A 19,580-nucleotide genomic window follows, 5' to 3' on the forward strand; every position below is an offset into this window, starting at 1 on the left:
AGAGACAGAGAGAGAGACAAGTCCTTAAGTTCGCTTTGCCAGGTTCTACTTGAAGATGTGTGGGGTGTTCTTTAGATTATTTTATAAGTGTGTGTTTTGTCCTCTATGTATGTCAACCCATGTAAGTATGTATAACACATGTGTTTCTATTCTCCTCTAAGAAGAGGGATTGGATACCTTACATGATTTTGAGCCATTATGTAGGTTCTGGTAACCAAACCTTGGTCCTCTACAAGAGCAACAATTTGGGCTGGAGAGATGGCTCACTGGTTGCTCTTTTAGAGGACCTGGGTTCAATTCCCAGTGCCCACATAGCAGCTCATAACTGTAATTCCATATCCAGGAGATTAGGCATCCCCACATAGACATACATGCATGTAAAATACCAGTGCACATGAAATTAACATCTTTTAAAAAGAGCAACAGTGCTCTCGACCATAGGCCACTTCTGCCCTAAGATTTCTGTTTTATTTCAAGTTTATTTCCTATGTTCATTACCTAGTAATCCTTACCCAGAATTAGTATATGGTTTACATAAAAACTAAAGCTCTAGTCCTAAACCTCATGTATCTGGTCAAAACTGACTAGCCATGCATTTTAGTTTGGTTATAACAGGTTGTGTGGATCCTTTACAAAGTTGATCGAGAAATAGTTTAGATTTTGCAGTATTTACAGAGGCTTTGCTAATTGAACATCCCTAAAACAGAAAGCTGGGGTGCTTCAAAATTGGGAACATTTTGAGCTAAGTTTTCCTGTATTCTAAATTTCTCCCATGCTTTCAGTATATCTTTGATGCCTGATCAGGGCATGGTGTACATTCCCGCAGGAGATAGAAACGCGGGGTGTGTAGATCTTGTCTCCATTTTAAAAGTGAAAAAATTTCTATAAAATCCTCAAACATCTTAAGGTTCCAGATCATTTTCCTTTTTTTTTTTTTGTTTGTTTGTTTGTTTGTTTTGAGACAGGTTTCTCTGTGTAGCCTTGACTACCTGGACTCGCTTTATAGACCAGCTTCCACCTGCCTTTGCCTTCCAAGAGCTGGGAGTAAAGGCATTCACCACCTCACCCGGCCCAGCTCAGTTTCCTATTTGGGAGTTGAGAATGGTTTAAAATGTGGTTTCATCTTTGTATTTACTGTCTTATACAAAAATGATTGTTTCTAATTTCACTGATTACATGAGCAGACATTTGTGATTTCCAAAGTTAAAAGTAATGTGTACTATAACTTCAACAATTCTTTTTTTAATTATAAAAATCTAATATTTGGCTGTTTGCACAAACAAGCAGTAATTTTAATACACAAAGAACTAAGTTAATAGGTTTCTGGGCAGCATTCTACAATCTCTAAGAACTCAATGTAGGATTTTGAAAATCTAGGATACACACACACACACATGACTTATGTTTTATTTTAAAAATAACAAGTTTTAGTCAAGTGTACTGGCACAGTCCTGTAGTCACAACTACTCCAGAGGCTGAGGTAGGAGCATTCAAGTCAGCCTTGGTAAGACCCTTATAGTCATGCTTGGATGTGAGATGCTACCCATAGGCTCATGTTGAATGCTTGGATCCTAGCTAGTGGCAAGCACTAATTTTAAGGTTGTAGAACCCTTGAGGAGGAAGTGGGTCACTGGGCATCCCCCCACAACCAATCCCTTATGTGCTCTGCTGTTTATCCTGACTCTCCATGTGTTCCCACTGTCATGTTCTGACTCACTATGGGTTCATAAAGCAGTGGAGCCAACGATAGGGTACTGAAACCTCAAAAGTTGTGAACAAAAAACCAAACAAAACAAAAAAAAACCATTTCCATCATTTTCAGCATTTTGTGTGGTTTCACACCCTATCTCTAAAGTATGGTGTGAAGCATAGACATATTTGGTATGTTTCAGTCACCTACACAACCAGGAAAATGTAAGCAATTTTTCCAAACTTGAATATAACTGAACGACTGTGAAGTAAACTTGAAAATGAAACAGTATTCCTTGTTAGTAAATATTGTGTACCATCATAAGCTTTGAACCTAGATCCTGCAGAGGAGTTGTCATGTTGATAGAAACAAAAAGCATCCAAGGAAAAGGCACCATTCAGTGCATTAAAATGCTAATGGGTTTGCTGCTCCAGAAAAGAAAGAGGGATTCTAACCTCATCTGGGACTTACTATTTCCCAGAAGTTTGCTCAGGCAACTCGTTCCTAGCTGTTTGATGGACTTTGCACCTTTTATATTTGTTACTTTCAGGGCTAGGAATCCCATAAGACCCTGGGTTCCATGATCGGCACCACAAAATATAATAATAAATTCCAGGTCTGCTTAGGTTAAGTTCTGCATGTCCTGGAAGTGTGACTTTCTCTTAGTGAACTTTAGAAGAAACGCTCTGACCTCTCAGAATCTCCTAGTGCCCTGGTTAAGGAAAGGTGAAATAGAGGCACCTCTGTCACCAGAATCCCTTAGGACTTGGATTTTTCTTAGTCATCCCTGCCGTTGTCACATCTGAGACAAATACACGTTTTCTCTCATAGATGGGTCTTGGTTTTTCTACCTGAGGATTTGAGTGTAGGTCATTAAACTAGAAAGGTCGTAAGTCAGGGGGAAAAGGAAAAGGTCCTAGAAAAGGAGTGTATGGGAATGCCTGCATGAATCCCGTTTGTACGCTAAGTTTAAAATCTAGAAGATGGCAAAATTAGGGATGTGGTGTCGATGGGAAAATGGTGCACCTGAAAAACCTCACAGTTGGAGAGCAGCAGCCAGGCGCCTAGAATTCCTTTCAGGAACTCTGGGAAGGCTGCTTCCACCTGCTGTGGGCGGGGCCTGGGTGGGGCTAGGGAGGGAGGGAGGTGACGCAGGAGCTATCCAGCACGTCAGCTCTCTGCTTTGGCCCAGATTGCAACAAGCTCTCCTGCGGGCCCTGCGGTGAGTACAGCAGTGCTGGGGTCCTGGTTGGTCATCTGGTGAAACTTGGGTTCATAGGGTGGGGGAGGGTGCCCATCAGAACTGCTTGAACTTGAGGCTGGGATCAAACAAAGGATGTATGTGGGGATTACGGGGTTGCCTATAAATAGGTGAAGGAACGAGTTCCGAGAGCCGATTGGCTAGTTCATCCGTTGGCTAGCCAGTAAAGAAAACATCCTGCATTCAGAGTTGATGGAGATGATGGAGCCTAGTGCCTGCATCCGGCTTTTTTTTTTTTCTTTTTTAAATCACAATCGTGCTGTTAAAACAGCCATCCTCGGCTCTTTGAAGAGCAAGGTTTTAATGTCTACCAATAGCTAGGAAAGGCCTTTAGCTGCAAAGACGGACATTAGGTAAAACGAATATTTGTTTTGAGAAAGATGATTGGCTTGTTTCCTACTGTTCCTGTCCCGTCTTCGCCTGCCCTCCCCTCCCCCCAATGCTCAAAAGGGTTAACTGGCTGATGCTTCTGAAGCTCACATCCTAAACCAGCAGCTGCCAGGGGAGCTGGGTGAATCCTGCAGGCGTATCCATGGATACCAACATGTAAAGCAGGTTGACACCCCAGATATTTTTTCCCCACCATTTTCACTGTCTTCCCTTTCCTCTCTGCGGCCTCCACGGATCTTAAGTTCCAGACTGTGGGACAATGTTATCGTGTCTGGCATTGTTCCATGTCCCTTTACACGATTTTGATCTTCATCTTCACGATAACTCGTTGTAAGACAGATTGTTACTGTACTCATTCTGCAGAAAAGAAGGCTGAGGCACTTGTCCAAGATCACCTAGGTGGGGTGCAGTCAGGCACCCCAGTCTTTCATGTAGCTCCCCACATCATAGGGCAGGATCTGAGCTTCGTGGACCTCTGCTCCAGATCCTAATGTATTTGCCTGTCTGCTAAGTTAACACATTCTCTGCCACCACTCCAGAACTTTCTGTTTATTTGTTTGTTGTTGTTGCTTTACTGTTTTGATCTTCCTTTCTCTTGCTACCCCTTTCGTGGACCTCTGCTCCAGATCCTAATGTATTTGCCTGTCTGCTAAGTTAACACATTCTCTGCCACCACTCCAGAACTTTCTGTTTATTTGTTTGTTGTTGTTGCTTTACTGTTTTGATCTTCCTTTCTCTTGCTACCCCTTTCTTCCTTTAAATTGGGAAAACTCAAAATACCACCCTTCATTTTTCAAAACCAAAAGTTCTTAGATAGCAAAGATCGCAGACCATAGGTGTGAGAACTACTATTCCGTCTTAGGCTTCTCAGCCACTCAGAGGGACTTCCTCGTCCTAGACTCTTTTGTCTCTTTCCTCCCTTCACGCAGTGGTTTCCCACCTGGCTTGGACACTTGATGCAAAAGCGAACCTCTAGGGATTTTTCACAGCAGTCTCCCTTCAGGGTGGCCCTGCAGCCTCCACTGGCGACTCATAATTCTATCACCACAGTTGTGTTATCACGGTTGACAGTCTTGGCCACGTTATGTAAACTCAGTCCTTTCTTCTGCAGGTTAAAAATGGCCTCAAGGATGGTCTCTGTCATGCTGGCTGGCCTTTTGTTCTGGCTGGTGTCAGAGTGGAATCCAGCATCTGCCTACAGTCCACGGACCCCTGACCGGGTCTCAGAAACCGACATCCAGAGGCTGCTCCATGGCGTGATGGAGCAGCTGGGCATTGCCAGGCCTCGTGTGGAATACCCTGCTCACCAGGCCATGAATCTTGTCGGGCCACAGAGCATCGAAGGTATGCACTGTTCCAAAGTGGCGATGTTCCCATTGTGTTCCTGAGGCTACTGTCTCCGTTTACCAGGGGGTTTTGTTTTGTTTTGTTTTTAGTGTCAGGGGTGGTGATGGTTTTGTTTTACTGAAAGACTCACCTTGCACTCCCTCTGTAGCTAAGGATGACCTCCGCCTTCCAGTGCTAAGATGGGCATGAGCGGGGGTGGGGGGTGGGTGGGGGGATGACTTTATGAAATGCTGAGGAAGGAAGCTGGGGCTGCAAGCACTCTGTGGGCTGAGCTGCATTCCTGGCCCTATTTAACCCTTTGTATCCTGCACAGCGATGCATACATAACACCCATGAGGATAGCAAGACCACTTCTCTTGAGAATTTTTCCAATTTTCCAAGTTTCTCATAGTGTTCTTATAGAATCTTAGGTAAAAAGCTGTATTTCATTTGTCTTCTGATTACTTATATATCAAAAAAAGAAAAGAAAAGAAAGAAAGAAAAAAAAAGAAAAGAGCCTTCCTCTTGGGAGTGGGCAGTGGATCTTATAGAGAAATATGAATTCTTACTTTGGGTTCTCCAGACGCCACATCAAGCAAGGACTGTTTCAGATGGACTGAAGATGCATAATTTCCCCTGCTGTCTGCTGGTGGTTCAGAGCACTGGCTGCTCTTCCAGAAGTCCCCAGTTCAATTTCCAGTAACCACACAGTGGCTCACAACCATCCATAAGGGGACCCAATGCACTCCTCTGGTGTGTAGATGTGCATGCAGACAGAGTACTAATTAATATACATGAAATACATAAATCATAAAAACAAAACAAAAAGAATTTAAAAAAAAAACAACAACAATGATGTCTGCTCCAGAGGCCTGTGAATGCTGTGATAGTGTTGACATGTGATTCCCATTTCTGTCTTGTTGACAGTCCCTTTGAGCCATTGAGATTGCTGTGTGTTTTGGTTGACTTTTGATTTCAGGAGTAGATTAACTCAAATAATTTGATCTGAAAGCATGTAACCATAGCAAATAGCTTAAAACAAGATAAGTCAGATAAGACTCCTTGCCATTTTTTTAGAGAGGATCTAAGCTCTTCATGGCTCCTGTCCCTGATTATTTTTTTTTTAAGTTGGTAAATATTTGTTCTTTGTGCATAAAATGCGAGGTGGATCACTCTGCTGTTGCCATGGAGAAGGTCCTCCCTGGTATCAAAAGCCTGTGTTTACCCACAGGCTCGTTTTGCTCACTCAGCATCCATCTATGGATTGTCCTCTATTTACAATGTTGCAGGATGCCGGGCCACCTCTGCCCTAAGTGGTTCAGGCTAACTAGGAGAAGGTAACCAACAAAAAGTCCTTATGGTGTGTCCTGATAAGCACCGCTTTCACGGAACAAAGGGTAGGAGACCGCTGGAGCCTGTAAGGAAGTGCTTCTTAGGAGAAGTAACAGAGGCCTGGGTTTTGAAGTCTGCGTAGGAAATGCTCAGGAAAGCGTGGTGGTGAAGAGGCGTGGAGGAGTGAAAGGGCGTGGATTACACAAATCAGAGCTAATTCGTTTCCATCATTAACCTTGTAGCAAAGTCAAGTGTCCCCCAAGGGGTGGATATTGACATGCGCTTCCATTGACTACTACAGCATTGGCAGTTTCATGGAACACTCGTTGCCTCCCAGTTACCTCCCGTCACGACTTTAGCTGCCTCACTCCATGGAGAATCACACAGGTGTTGACAAGCAATGCAATCAAGCTGGTGTGAGAGGCTTTTTTTGTTTTTGTTGTTGTTGGGCTTTTTGTTTTGTTTTTTTGTTTGCTTGTCTTTAGCTTATTAAGGTGATTAGCAGACTTGGTTTGTATGCATTTATCAACTGAAGTTCCCTTTTACTTGAGGACTGTCAGCTGGGCCCCTTTCAGCTCTTAGAGGCCACCCTCGAGCAGCACGCTGTCTCTCAACACGCGTCATACCCTGAACGAGAATGTTCTTTTCTTTTTTTTTTTTTGGTTTTTCGAGACAGGGTCTCTCTGTGTTAGCTTTAGCTGTCCTGGACTCACTTTGTAGACCAGGCTGGCCTCGAACTCACAGTGATCCGCCCGCCTCTGACTCCCAAGTGCTGGGATTAAAGGCGTGCGCCACCACGCCCGGCTTCGAGAATGTTCTTTTCTTTTGTGTTGTTCTACTCCTCTATTGTAAGCTCCTTTAGTCTGATAAGGGCAATGCAATAGAACCTTGGGAGTGACCGTGGAGCCACCTTTCTCATCTAAGATGACATCTAAGCCCTTTATCTCCAGTCTCCACATGCAGAGGTGGAGAATCTTGCATGCTCAGCAGATAAGAACCTTGGCGCCATTTTGGAATTCTCCCTCATCTAGCTGAGGTGGAAACTGACAGGAAGTAGTCCAAAGACAGCAGGAGAAAAGGAAGTAAACGCAGCCCTGATCTTTCCCAGTCCATCCTGGGCTTTAATTGGATGGCCTGGTCCTTACGCGTGTGAACACCTCCATCTGTCTGTGCTGTGTGCTCAGACACTCACTCAGGCTGTGTGGAATTGCTCCCCCCCATTCTCTAACAGCACCAGAGAGAACCAGTTAAAGATGCTTCCGCCCTAGTTTTTATAGCGAACGTACACAGTGCATGTATTCCTGTGTAGATTTCAGCACATACTGGATGTGGTCCTTATGAGTAAAAACCATATTCCAAAAGCTCCCTGCATTTAAAAAAAAATGCCAACTCCGTCACTTTAGTGGTAGTGTTATCTTTTAGCAAATTATTTGATCTCTTTGTTTCTGTTTAGCGTAAGCACCTCTGCGCAGGTACCTTAAAAGATAGCATCTTCTAGATGTTTATATTCATGGCCAAAAGCAAGACAAAAAGACAAAGTAAAGACTGCTAGAAGGTGGCCCTATGCGAAGGAAACATCACGAGCTTCGATGGCATGGGAGCTGAGTCTGAGCCGTGTGCACACTGTTTCCTTGCTGTGTGTGATCTCTGCAACTTCTCTGAGAAGTGACTTTCTGATGGATGAAGTAAGGCTCCCTCCACATTTAGTCACGTGAGCTGTTAATAAGAGGACCACAAGACAGCTCCTCTCTGTGCATTAGCAGCAGCACACAAGTTCACTTGTTTGTCAGTTTGTATTTGTTGTTTGAGACAGGAACTCATATAGCTAACACTGGCCTGGAACACCTTATGTAGCCAAGGATGAGCTTGAACTTCTCATACTCCTGCCTGTTATGATTGATAAAAAGAAAATAGCTGGGCATGGTGGCACTGCTGGGCATGGTGCTGGCACATGCCTTTAATCCCAGCACTCAGGAGGCAGAGGCAGGTGGATCATTGTGAGGCCAGCCTCTTCTACACAGCAACCAAGACAGACAAGACTAAAAAGACTTGAAGAAAGAAAGAAAGAAAGAAAGTGATAATAAGATGCCAGGCAACAGATATTATGTTGTAGAGGAGTTCATTAAATGAGCATGGGGGAAAGAGAGAAAGGGAGAGGGGTACCCCAGAGAAAGACAGAGACAGAGAAAGAGGAAGAGAGAGTAGAGAGTCCACAAGGAGCATCTATTCTTTTATATGGCCCTGGGCTGGGCCACGCCCCTGTGGCAGGTAAGCAATGACATCACAGGTAGGCGAACTGAAACAGAATCCTAACACTGCCTCCATCTCCTGGGCTTCCAATCGTATTTTTAACCACTCATCACCATCAGTCAGCCTTTCTGCACCTTATATTTCAGCACTAGCTTCCTCCAGCTCAGGGAGCAGATCTCTGTGACATAGCCAAATGCTATTGTTATTTTGCTGGTAGCCAGGAAGAGCTACCAGCTGTCTCCGGGACAGACTCAGACTTGGACAGTAACAACTGTCTCTGCTTACTGACACTCTCATTGAGTTGGGGGTGGATCAAACTAGGACAGAGAGGCTAGCTCTCAAAAGTAGGGACTGGAGAGATGGCTCAGAGGTCAAGAACGCAAAGGTCCTGAGTTCAAATCCCAACAACCACATGGTGGCTCCCAACTATCTATAATGAGATCTGGTGCCCTCTTCTGGCATGTAGGTGTACATGCAGGCAAAAAAACCCACTATGCATAATAAATATATCTTTTAAAAAAATCTTCAGGGAGTCTTATGGAGGAATTGGGGGATAGACAGACATGGAAGGGACAGGAGCTGCACAAAGAGACTAATGGAGCCAACAAATCCTGCCGTGGTGGGAGGAGGAGAGGGCTGCAGAGACTGATGCACCAACCGAGGACCGTGCATGGTACAGACCTAGACCCTCTGCTCAGATGTAGTAGATGGGCAGCACAGTCTCCTTGTGGGTCCCATAATATGAGGAGTAGGGACTACTTCTGACATGGACTCTGGTGCCCACTCATGGATCACTTCCTCCTGGTAGGGCAGTCTTGCCAGGCCGCAGAGGAAGAGGATACAGGCAGTCCAGATGAGATTTGATAGGCTAAGGTCAAATGATAGGGGAGGAGGGCTCCCCGTTCTTAGGACTAGGGGAAGGGGGAAGGGAAGACAAGGGAAGGAGCGGGAGACCGAGAAGCAATCAGAGAGGGAGCTACAGTTGGCATCTAAAGTGAACAAATTAAAAATAAAAAATAAAGAAAAAGGAAAAATTGAAATGAAAAATATCAAAAATATTTTTTATAACACTGACTTTTGGAACATCAGTTTAACTTTTTTTAAAAAATGAATAGAACTGAAACTTTTAAAAATCATATCAAATGGGGTAAAAAAAAGTCCTTTGTAGGTAGCATTCTTGCAGGTAAGTTTTTAAGGAGGTTATATAAGCTTGGCCAACCATACTGAGTAAGGGAGCTGCAGTACCTCCACTCTGCCACATGGTGGCAATAGCTGCCTCCCCACCAAAGGTTGAAGGAAAGAAGGGTGGTTAATATGGAAGGGCAGAGGAGAAGCCTCACTTTGTTTCTGGATAGTCTCTCTCTGCATTTAGAGGAAGAAGAAATAGGGCTGTCTCTTGGTCCAGGTAACTTGACTAAAGTCTGTTTCTAGTTTTTAATCATTCTAGAGGGATCAATAAGAACAGGAGTTTGCAACTCACTTAGCCTGCATATGGGCCTCCAGTTTGGCCTGTGTCCTCTGAGGCTACCTTGATATCACCCACACAATTGAAATTCTTTACAAAGGCCCTGGAATAAACTTCCCGTGTGGCTCAGCTGCCTGAGTCATAAGAAGAAACGTTTTAAATGCATGTAGGATAGGGAAGACGAATATGGCTGCTTGTCTTTAAGGTGGTCCAGGGTGTCTGGCAAGAGGTGGAAGATGGTAGCTTGCATGTGCATAAGACAAGAGAGATGTCTGGGTGAAGGAGGCCTTTTTGGAGTCACCTCCATGTTAGAAGTGGCTGAGGCTGTAACGCGGGGTGAGGCGTCCAGGTAAATACACTTACAGAGACAGAGCATCTGAGACAAAGTCCTGAAGAGCAAGCTCTACACCGAAAGGCCAGGCAGACAAGAATCCGCCATGGAAACCGGCCGCTGGGGAAGTACGTCTGCAGCAGGGCACTTGCCTAGCTTGCTTCCAGCCCTGAGTCTGAAAAGCATGACGTGGGATGGGAGAAAGAGGCAAACAGAGACTGATCCGAAACATGAAACATAAAGAGAAGACCAGAAAAAGAGGATCCTGTCCTGGCTTTAGGGGACACACGGGAGTTTTTAGGGATTTAGAGCTAACTCTGTGAAGAATTCGGGGGTGGGTGGGGGTGGGGCAACACTCATTGCAGGGGATCCAGACAATAGTGGGGGGAAGTGGAGGAAGTTACATAGTAAAACCTTATTCCCAGAATGGTCAGGTCCAGCCAGAGAATGTTGGAAGGATTGGGGGTGGGGGAGGGGTTGTGATATAAAACTAGGGAGATTTTTATTAACGTCATTATTTTCAAATGTGAGAGATTCAAAGTCATTTAAGTGCTAATTGACAGGGACCAGTGTAGAAAAACAGTTGAGGATGAAGGGCAGGCAAGGGAAAGCTTAGGAAAAGTAATCTTAATAAACATTTTTATGTCCTTGCAGCAGTGCGATAAAAATACAGCCTTACTGTGTGAACAAGATATAGAGAAAGATGAATCACCGCAATAAGACAGTTTGCTAAGGAGTGCAGACCCAAGCCAGACGCAGTAGCACACACCTGCAGTGAGCACTGGAAAATTGGGTGGAGGCAGGAGGATCAGAAACATGAGGGCAGCCTGTCTTATATAGCGAGTTCTAGGCCAGTCTGGGTGCGTAATGTGACTTTGTCTCAAAAACAGAATCACAAATTCGGAGTGGTAAACTCAGTAGTTATAAACAAGGTTTACTGCACTTTAGTGAATAAGCAGCAACTGTCACTATCCTCAATCAGGCTTGCTCTTGAATTGTGAAAGTTTTAAACAATATAAAAATCTTAGCTCATGCCCTAAATAAATAGGCATTTTTTTTAATGATGTTGTCTCAGTTAGGGTTACTATTGCTGTAATGAAACACCGTGACAAAAAGCAACATGGGGAGGAAAGGGTTTGTTTGGCTTATACTTCCACACTGTAGTCCATCATTGAAGGAAGTCAGGGCAGGAACCTGGAGGCAGGAGCTGATGCAGAGGCCACGGAAGGGTGCTGCTTACTGGCTTGCTCCTCATGGCTTGCTCAGCCTGCTTTATTATAGAACCCAGGACCACCAGCCCAGGGCTGGCACCACCCACAGTGTGCTGGGCTGTCACCCATCCATCACTAATTAAGAAATGCTCTACAGCCTGATCCTATAGAGACCTTTTCCTCAATTAAGCCTCCTTCCTTTTAGATAATTAAAAGCCTGGGTCAGGTTGACACAAAACCAGCCAGCAGAGGTGTCAAAGAGGGGCACAGAAAAAGCAGCATAACCGTGCAGGTGAAATTTAATGCATAGCAGCTGCTAACTTAGTGAAGTTGCTTCTCTGGGTCCAGTTTGTCTTCAACTGTCTGGGCTGCGCTAACAAGACTCCACTGGCTCACGTGACTTGGCCTATTGCTTCTTGAAAGTCTACATCGGTACTGGCTGAGGTGTTTGATGAAAGCCTGCTTCCTGTTGCATAGGTAGCTGATTCCTTGTATTGTCCTCACACAGCGGAGGGTCAACAGGACTCTTGGGGGCCACTTGCACCATCGCCACATTGGAATTCAGACTTCAACATATAATCTTTGAGGGTACATAAGACACTGAGTGCATTGCACACGTAGTGTCCATCTGTGGGTTCAGGGCCTGAGCTAAACCCTGCTGTTCCACGGAGCCTCACTTCTTGAGAGCTCTCCATTCTAACTCATTCTTCTGTATGCCAGCGTCCCCGCGCCCCAGTGTGTGGAATCTTGGTAGAAAAACAGCATTTAGAGCCATGCACCCAGTCATGTGACCATTCAGCAAATGCCAATGTCTGAATGAACCAAGCGGGGACAGTATATCTTGTTGCCTTTAAATCTCAATGAGATTATAAAAACATTTTTTTTCTAACCTTTTTTTTCCCACCCCACTTTCCATATGGTTCACGTGAGAAATTGGTAGGGAAATAAAATCTAAGAACTGAGCGTGAAGGGTTCTACGCCCTTCCCTTCCCGTCTGCTCTTAAGGCATTACTTACTCCAAGGTTGGTATCTAAGACTCCTTCCTGTAGTGTGGCCTTAACCAAGGAGGCTTCTTGGTTTCTTGTGAACCTTGGATTCTGGGTGTGTGTGTGTGGGAGGTTTCCTGCCAAGCCGATCTGCCCAAAGCCCGTGGTGTTTAAACCAGAGCCCTGTGTCATGTGAATTGATTCCTGCAGTCTGGAGAAAGACCTAGCCTAACCAGAAGCCCAATGAGCCACCTGGGAAGTTGCAATGAATGATTTTTTTCACAGATGGTTGACAAAGTGGATTATGTCCTTATAGGAAACGGAAGAGCAGTAACCAAATTTTATGTAACATTTATGGCTTGCAAAGCTGCTTTCCTGTAACCTGTCTTATTTGATATAATCATCATAAAGATTGAAACTTTTAAAAGTTTTCCCACAATGGCTTGAGATTTTTAAGTTTGTTGGCAAGCCAGCTATGTTAGGTTTGAATACATCTAGACTTGTATAATCCTGGGCTCTTACGATGAGGAACAGTAATGGTTCTGGGCATTATGGTAAACCACATACGGATTTGGGTAGCTGGTATTTCAGGGACCTGAGGCTACAGGAAGCAAATGTTCTGACAAGTTTCCCTCTTGGAATAAATTGGTGCAAACATCTTGGTCACCGTAGTTCATAAAAAGTTAGTGAAGCAGGCTGGGTTTACCAGACCACAGGTAGGCATGGCAATTAAATCTGAGTGTGCACACTGACCCGCTGTGCACTGTGTGCTGTGTGATTTTTAGTAGAGGGAGAGGCATGTGGGAGTTTGGAGAGTGGGGGGAGGGTGGGTCATACAGCCAGCAGGAAGTGCACTGAGGTAGGCCTGCCTCTTCCAGGTCACGCTCAGGCAAGTGCTGTAGCATGCAGCTTACTTTCCCAGTCCTAAAATGGAGACGAGCGGTCTGGCCCATCTCACAGTGTTGTTGTGACAGAGAAATTAAGGTACATCTAGGCACTTTGAGAAAGGTAAAAATGTTCCACAAACACAGGATGTATTTGACTTGCTTGTTTGGTGATGCTGGGATCCAAGTCAGGTCCTTGCCCTTGCTAGGCAACTGCTCTACCGCTGAGTTCCAGCCCCCGTATCTCAAAGCAGCACTCTCATGTTTGTTATGCCTCTTGTCCCCCAGTTGCAAATAGCTTGAGGGTTGAAAGATGATTCTATTTTCTTGTTCCCTGCATCCTGCTAGAGTCAGGCCTGAGAAAAGCCACTCCCATTCATTGCCTGTTACTCTTTGGAGGAATCCCTTTCCCTAACCTTACCTTTACCACATTGGTAGTGACATGGGAGCGAAAGTCAGGCAGCTGTAGGGAGGGGCACTGACTTTTCCCACTCAGACTTGCCTTCCCCATTTCTTGCCGTCATGACTTTATGATCATTTAGCAAATGCCAAACCCAAAGTGAAGCATGCCGCAGGTGAACATCAGGGGTGCTGCTGAAGGACAAGTGTGCCGATGAATTAGAAATCTGGCCTGCAGTGGACTGGAAGCAGGCTGTCCCCTTGCTGACCTCCCCAACTTTTTACAAGAACCGTCATCCCATCAGAGTGTCCTCTAATGCATTTCCACTTTTATTCATCCAATAACTACCAAGTTCTTACATTGTTCCAGGAAGTCTGCTTCCAACCTTCATGGGTTTCAAAACCAGTATGTACTGTCCTAATTTGCACTTGTGGAGCTTTATAGTTTAAGGAGTGAGGATGTATATCATGTGTCAGGAAGACTTGGGTTTGAGTAGAAGAAGTAAAGAAAAGGAAATTCCTTTTGTCCATTGTGCCAAATACAGGATGGTTACAGAGTGGGTGGGGGTGGAGGAAAGGCTGGGCACCCTTGAGGCTGCAACAGGCTTGTCAGTGTCAGAACAACTGTTAACGAGGCCGATGATCTTCACTGTCCACCCCCCTAAGCTCACACAAGGAAACTCCCATCTCTCCCATAGCCCATCTGTCCTTGTCCCTTGATGTCTCTCCCTGCACATAAGAAGGCACCGACACATCTGGATACCCCCAGTCAGTGGTGTTGACTGGGAGGACAGTCCAGTGGTTACTGTTTGTGTTGCTCAAAGCCATGTGCCATGTTCCTGGAATCCCAGGAGATGGAGGCTGCTGTTTCTTCAGCTTGGTATCTGAGGGTTGCTCATACAGAGTCACAGACTTCTGATTACAAACCCCCAGAGTGGCAAGCACAGGCCCTTTCGACACTTTTATTTTCTAGTATCCTGTCCTCAGTTTACAGATGCTGGAGAGGTATTCAACCCACAGGAGAGAAACCTCATGGAGACAGAGTGACACTTACCTAGGGGCTGAGATAACTGTGCTGAGGGGTTCTCCCAGGGACCCCTGGGACACTTGGTATTCATTCTCCTCAGGAAACTGCCCTGGTTTTTCTTTGCATGAGGCAGAGAGGACAGCCAGTCTAGGCTGCTGGCCTGCCTTGCAGAGGAAGGCCCAGGGGACCTTCCTAATATTAGCCATCCTACTGGGGACTGCTCAGCAGGCCTCCCTGCACAGTCTGGATAAACATGAATGACTAACATGCCCCCACCCCCACCCCCACCCCCGCAGGCGGCAGGAATGGATGGGCCCACAGGGAAGAATTCCTTCGCTCTAAACCATGAAGCGTGCCTGTCTCCTGAATCCAACCAGCCTGTCTCTCCTCTTGTCTCTTCCCTTCTTTCCACGTTCCAGGCCTTGAGCAGATGGTGGGAGGGACCATTTGTTGAGTCTGTCCAGACCCTGAATAGTTCTTGGTCACTGAAGTGTGTAAAAACACAGCAACGATGCAGGTGCTATTGTCTGAAAGTGTTTACACAGAAAGGGAGGAAAGAGCCGTTATTCTGACAGAACAACGATACATTGCGCCAACACTGTAAGGCTTTGTCCTTTAATGTGTGGTCAGCGAACAGGACTGCTGGCCTCAGCTCTCATTTAACTAGGTCTGTATACTGCACACTGGAGCCTGGTAAGCGCCTCTGGCTTTTTTTTTACAGGCAGAGTTTTGGTGCCTGGGGGTCTGGGCCACGGACCAGCAAGATGTGCCTGCAGGCAGGGAGTGGTCAGCTCACTCCCAGCTAGCCAGATCCCAAGCTGTGGCTACAGTAAATTGTCAGTACCTATTCACAGTCCTCCCGAAGCCTACTTGCACTACTCAAGCCTTCTCATGCCCCTGCCTCAAGATGACTATGCTGTGAGGCTGGTCAGATCACCGCCCCACCCCCTCCCACATGGAATGTGTGAAGGGCTGAGAGACAGTGGGCACATCCTATTTCCTGCTCTGTTGGGGTAGCTGCAGCCATGCTGTTTTGATGGGGGAATCAGAATGGGAGAGCGCTTGGATTTGGGGCTCTGCTTTCAATGGAATGCATTTCATGTCTGGGAGCAGATCTGTAAGTGCTCATTCTGCAAAAGTGAAAACACAAGCAACCTAGATGGAGCTTCTGTGAGTGATGGGAGATGCATGCGTGACACTAACATCCATGTCCTCTGATGCCCTCGTGCCTCTCTGATACTCTGCAGCCTTCTGGCCACGAGGCACATCTTGTAAGGCAGGAGGCCAGTCTTTTGCTTGGCTTTCCCCCAGTGCTCAGAACATGTACTTCTGTGACTTCTGGCTGAATAGTAGGATAAAATGATGAATTCTTTTTTATCTTTTCTACCCAATATTAAAGCTCTAAAATCCGGAAGAAATAAGATAGCCCCAATCTAACTTGGAATATATGTTTGAGGGGAGCTGGAGAGATGGCTCAGTGGCTAAGAGCACGTGCTGCTCTTTTAGAGGACCAGGGTTCAGTTCCCAGCACCAACACGATAGCCCAGCCCCATCTATACCTCCAGCCCAGAGGATCTGATGCCCTCTTTGGCCTCTACAGGTTCTGTGGGTGCGTGCATGTGAACACACACACACATACACACACACACACACACACACACACACACACACACACACACACACACACCACACACACAACACACACACACACAACACACACACACACACACTATGCATACATATATGTAGACAAAACATTCACACGCATAAAAATAAATGTTTATGTTTTTTAAATCTTTGAAATGGATAGAGATTCCATGAAAAGGGTGAAGAGAGATCTGTGAAATACTTAGCCAAATGTTCTAGCAGAAGGAAATAATCCCATTTTGTATCTACTGTGGCCCAGTACTTTAAATATTACAATTTTGTCCTCATAAATCCTATGTGGATGGCGCTGTTTTACAATAGAAGCCAGTGAGCAGTGTGCCAAGAATGGAGAGATCAAGGGCATAGGGTCTAGATCTGAGTCACTTGTGTTTGAATCTAGTCCCGAATTTGCATCCTCACCACAGTGGACAACTAGGCTGCAAAATTTCCTTTCGATGACCTGCATCACCAACCTCTGCCCACTAGTGGGCAGTAGAATTTCCCCAGTGGGACATCTAAAAACATCTCCAGATGATTTTAAATGTTCCTTGCAAGTTAAAAGCTTCTGTTAAAACTTACTGCTCTGGATGGTGTGTGTGTGTGTGTGTGTGTGTGTGTGTGTGTGTGTGTGTGTGTGTGTGTGTGTGTGTGTATGTGTGTATGTGTGCACGTGAACATCTACATATGTATGTATATACATACATATATGTATATAGTATATGTATATGTTATATGTTCATATATATATGCATATCCCTCTTCCCTTTCTTCTCTTCCTTCCCCTCCCTGTCTTTCTTACCCCTGCACATTTGAAAAAAAATTTAAGGAGCAACTCAGTAATTATGTTTAAACCGTTTTTTATCATAAAAGTGATAAAAAGCCATTGTGAATCATTAAAACAAAGTAGTAAAGATTATTTACAGTCTTACCACTTAGAACTTTCCACTTTCCGCATGTGATTGGTTTATTTATTTGTGGGTGGGGAGTGCTTTCTTTCTTTCTTTCTTTCTTTCTTTCTTTCTTTCTTTTTTTTACTTTGTTAATTTCCTTCTAGTGAGTAGTCTTATAAACAACAATTCAAATAAAGGTTTTAAAAATATTTGTGTATGTGTGTGTGTAGGGGGGGGAAGGCAGGGGCTATGTGCACATGAGTGCAGAGGCTGGAAAACAGGCCAGATCCCTCTCAGCCGATATCACAGGAGGTTGTGAGCTTCCCGATGTGGCTGATGGGAACGGAACTCAGGTCCTCTGCAAGAGCAGTAAGTGCTCTTAACTACTGAGCCATGTCTCCAGCCTTCACCATCATAAATATTGTTTATGTTTATCTGTATTTTGTACAGCAAATATTACATTAATGTTACAGCAAGGAAATCTTCTATATCCCAACAAGTCAATGTCATTATTTTCAGTAACTGCATTGCATCCCACTGTATGGAACAGGCACAATGCAAACTTTCTCCAATGGTGGACATTTGGAGTTTTCCAACTTATTATTTTCATAACTATTTCCTCACTAATTATATATGTACATGGCCCTTTACATATATTCTTGATAAATTTCCTAGGGTGTACATTTCTGAGAGAAGAATGATTCTGCCAAACTCCCTGTATATTTTGAAGTTCTATTTCCCAATTAGTGTCATATTGCTCTCAACTGTTTAACCAATATATGTAGTGTTTCTCCCTCCCTCTGTCTCCTCCCACTCTCTCTCCCTCTATCCTCTCTTCATGGACAGCTTCCCTCACTTCCTTTCTATAAGCACCACTCTTTTAAAAGCCTTTTGGCAGGTATAACTGGCGTCTTATTGTTTTAGTTAGTATTTATTTCATGATCTACAAACTTGAACATCTTTCCATGTGCTTGCATATACTTGTTTTCCTTATTCTTTGAAATGTTTGTTAACAAAATGCATTCCTTCCCCATCTATAATTGTACCTGAACTTCCACAGTGCTTGCTTGTCTCTGTGCCATGTGTTTTCACATTCAGACTTATAGCAGAAGTTTTTCTAAGCTTTTTAGTGTAAGCATAATAGCAGTGAGGTGAAAATCTGGGAGGAGAGATGGAATCATGTGATGACCACCAGGTGGCGCCATTGGCTCGGAATGGAATCATGGCTCTGGCAAGCAGGACGCTATTAATTGAAAAGTGGTCATAAGATGGGCAAGGTGGTAAAGAGCCTGAGAGTTCTTTGCCTCCATGGGACAACACTGGTTAAGTTTGTATTAAACATGACAGTGATCATGAATGGGCCTGATGCATTTGTGTGTGTGTTGGGACAGAAAGTCAAGGCCTTTTTCGTTTTTGTTTAAAATATGTAACAGCTGTGAAGAAATATTTTACATAGTCTACAGTTGCCTAATAAACTATACATTTCCACAGTTTTCAATATAGTTCGACCACAACAATCCATTTTAGAATATTTTTTTGCCATCTCAGAAAGAAACCTTATCCCCCTTTGTCATCTCCCATGCCTGTCCTTTCTCCAACCTCACTCTCCCCTTCCTAGTACGCCCAGAGCACCCACTAATCTAGCTTCTGTCCTTGGGCTGGCTTGTCACAACGATTTTGTATACGAGGAACCTCCTGTGGGTGTTGTCTGTGATGGCGGTAAGTTTTCACTGTTGCTCCAGCTCCAGTACTGCCCTACCTGACTTCCTGGCAGGAGACATGAGCACTTTCAGGGCTCCCAGAAACAGTGATCTTTGTACGTGATGGTTCTTCAATGGGTAGCTCCCTTGGATGCTAAGATGGAAGGTTTCTGGGCCCCAGGCCAGCTTGGGTTTGGTGGACTGGGCACCTAGGGCTGCTGAAGCTTGTTCATTGGTAACCTTCATGACCTCACTGACAACCGACCTGGCAGTGGCAGGGTGGTCAAACTGTAGAGAGAGAGAGAGAGAGACAGACAGACAGACAGACAGACAGAGAAAAGCCAGGTTTTAAATGGAGGCATGAGAGAAACAGACCCTCTCCCTGAACTTGCTGTGCCAGCTCCAGCTCCAGTCCCCTTGTCCCGCAGCAGCAGGCTCAAATGCTGCGTCCTATCAAATTGTCATCCTTGACTCAGCCTGACAACAGGGCATATCTGAAGGCCATCAAAGCTGTGGCATCAGTCTTATTGACTGCTCAGCTGGCAAGCATCTCAGCACAGCCTAGCAGAAAGAATGCTTAATCTGATGCCTGAAGCTCACCAGAATATTCCACTGACTGGTGCCTGGGGCTGTTGTGAATATCCAGAGAGACGTGACAGGCTGAAGCCAACTGGTAAATGAGACAGCAGTAAGGGACAGGGTGGGACCCTTGGGAGCTTCCTGTGCACCCACCTCATTTCATAGTAAACTGAGTCTGCAGAGGGGAAGATTCTTTGCTGAGGGCCATACAG

General features: G+C 45.0%; 1 protein-coding gene across 2 annotated transcripts in view; it reads left to right on the forward strand.

The window, feature by feature from the left end:
• Positions 1–2,816: 2,816 nt before the first annotated feature.
• The window catches only part of LOC311594679 (neuroendocrine protein 7B2), a 47,130-nt gene continuing 30,366 nt past the window's right edge, over positions 2,817–19,580 (forward strand). For both annotated transcript variants that reach the window (XM_084776579.1, XM_084776580.1), the window contains exons 1-2: positions 2,817–2,912; positions 4,453–4,685. In XM_084776579.1, coding sequence (XP_084632705.1) covers positions 4,460–4,685 — 226 coding nt within the window. In that variant the 5' untranslated portion in view covers positions 2,817–2,912; positions 4,453–4,459. The remainder of the gene's footprint in view (positions 2,913–4,452; positions 4,686–19,580) is intronic.

The sequence above is a fragment of the Acomys minous genome, assembly GCF_964271855.1.
Source record: "Acomys minous genome assembly, chromosome: 3".
Classification (NCBI taxonomy): Eukaryota; Metazoa; Chordata; class Mammalia; order Rodentia; family Muridae; genus Acomys; species Acomys minous.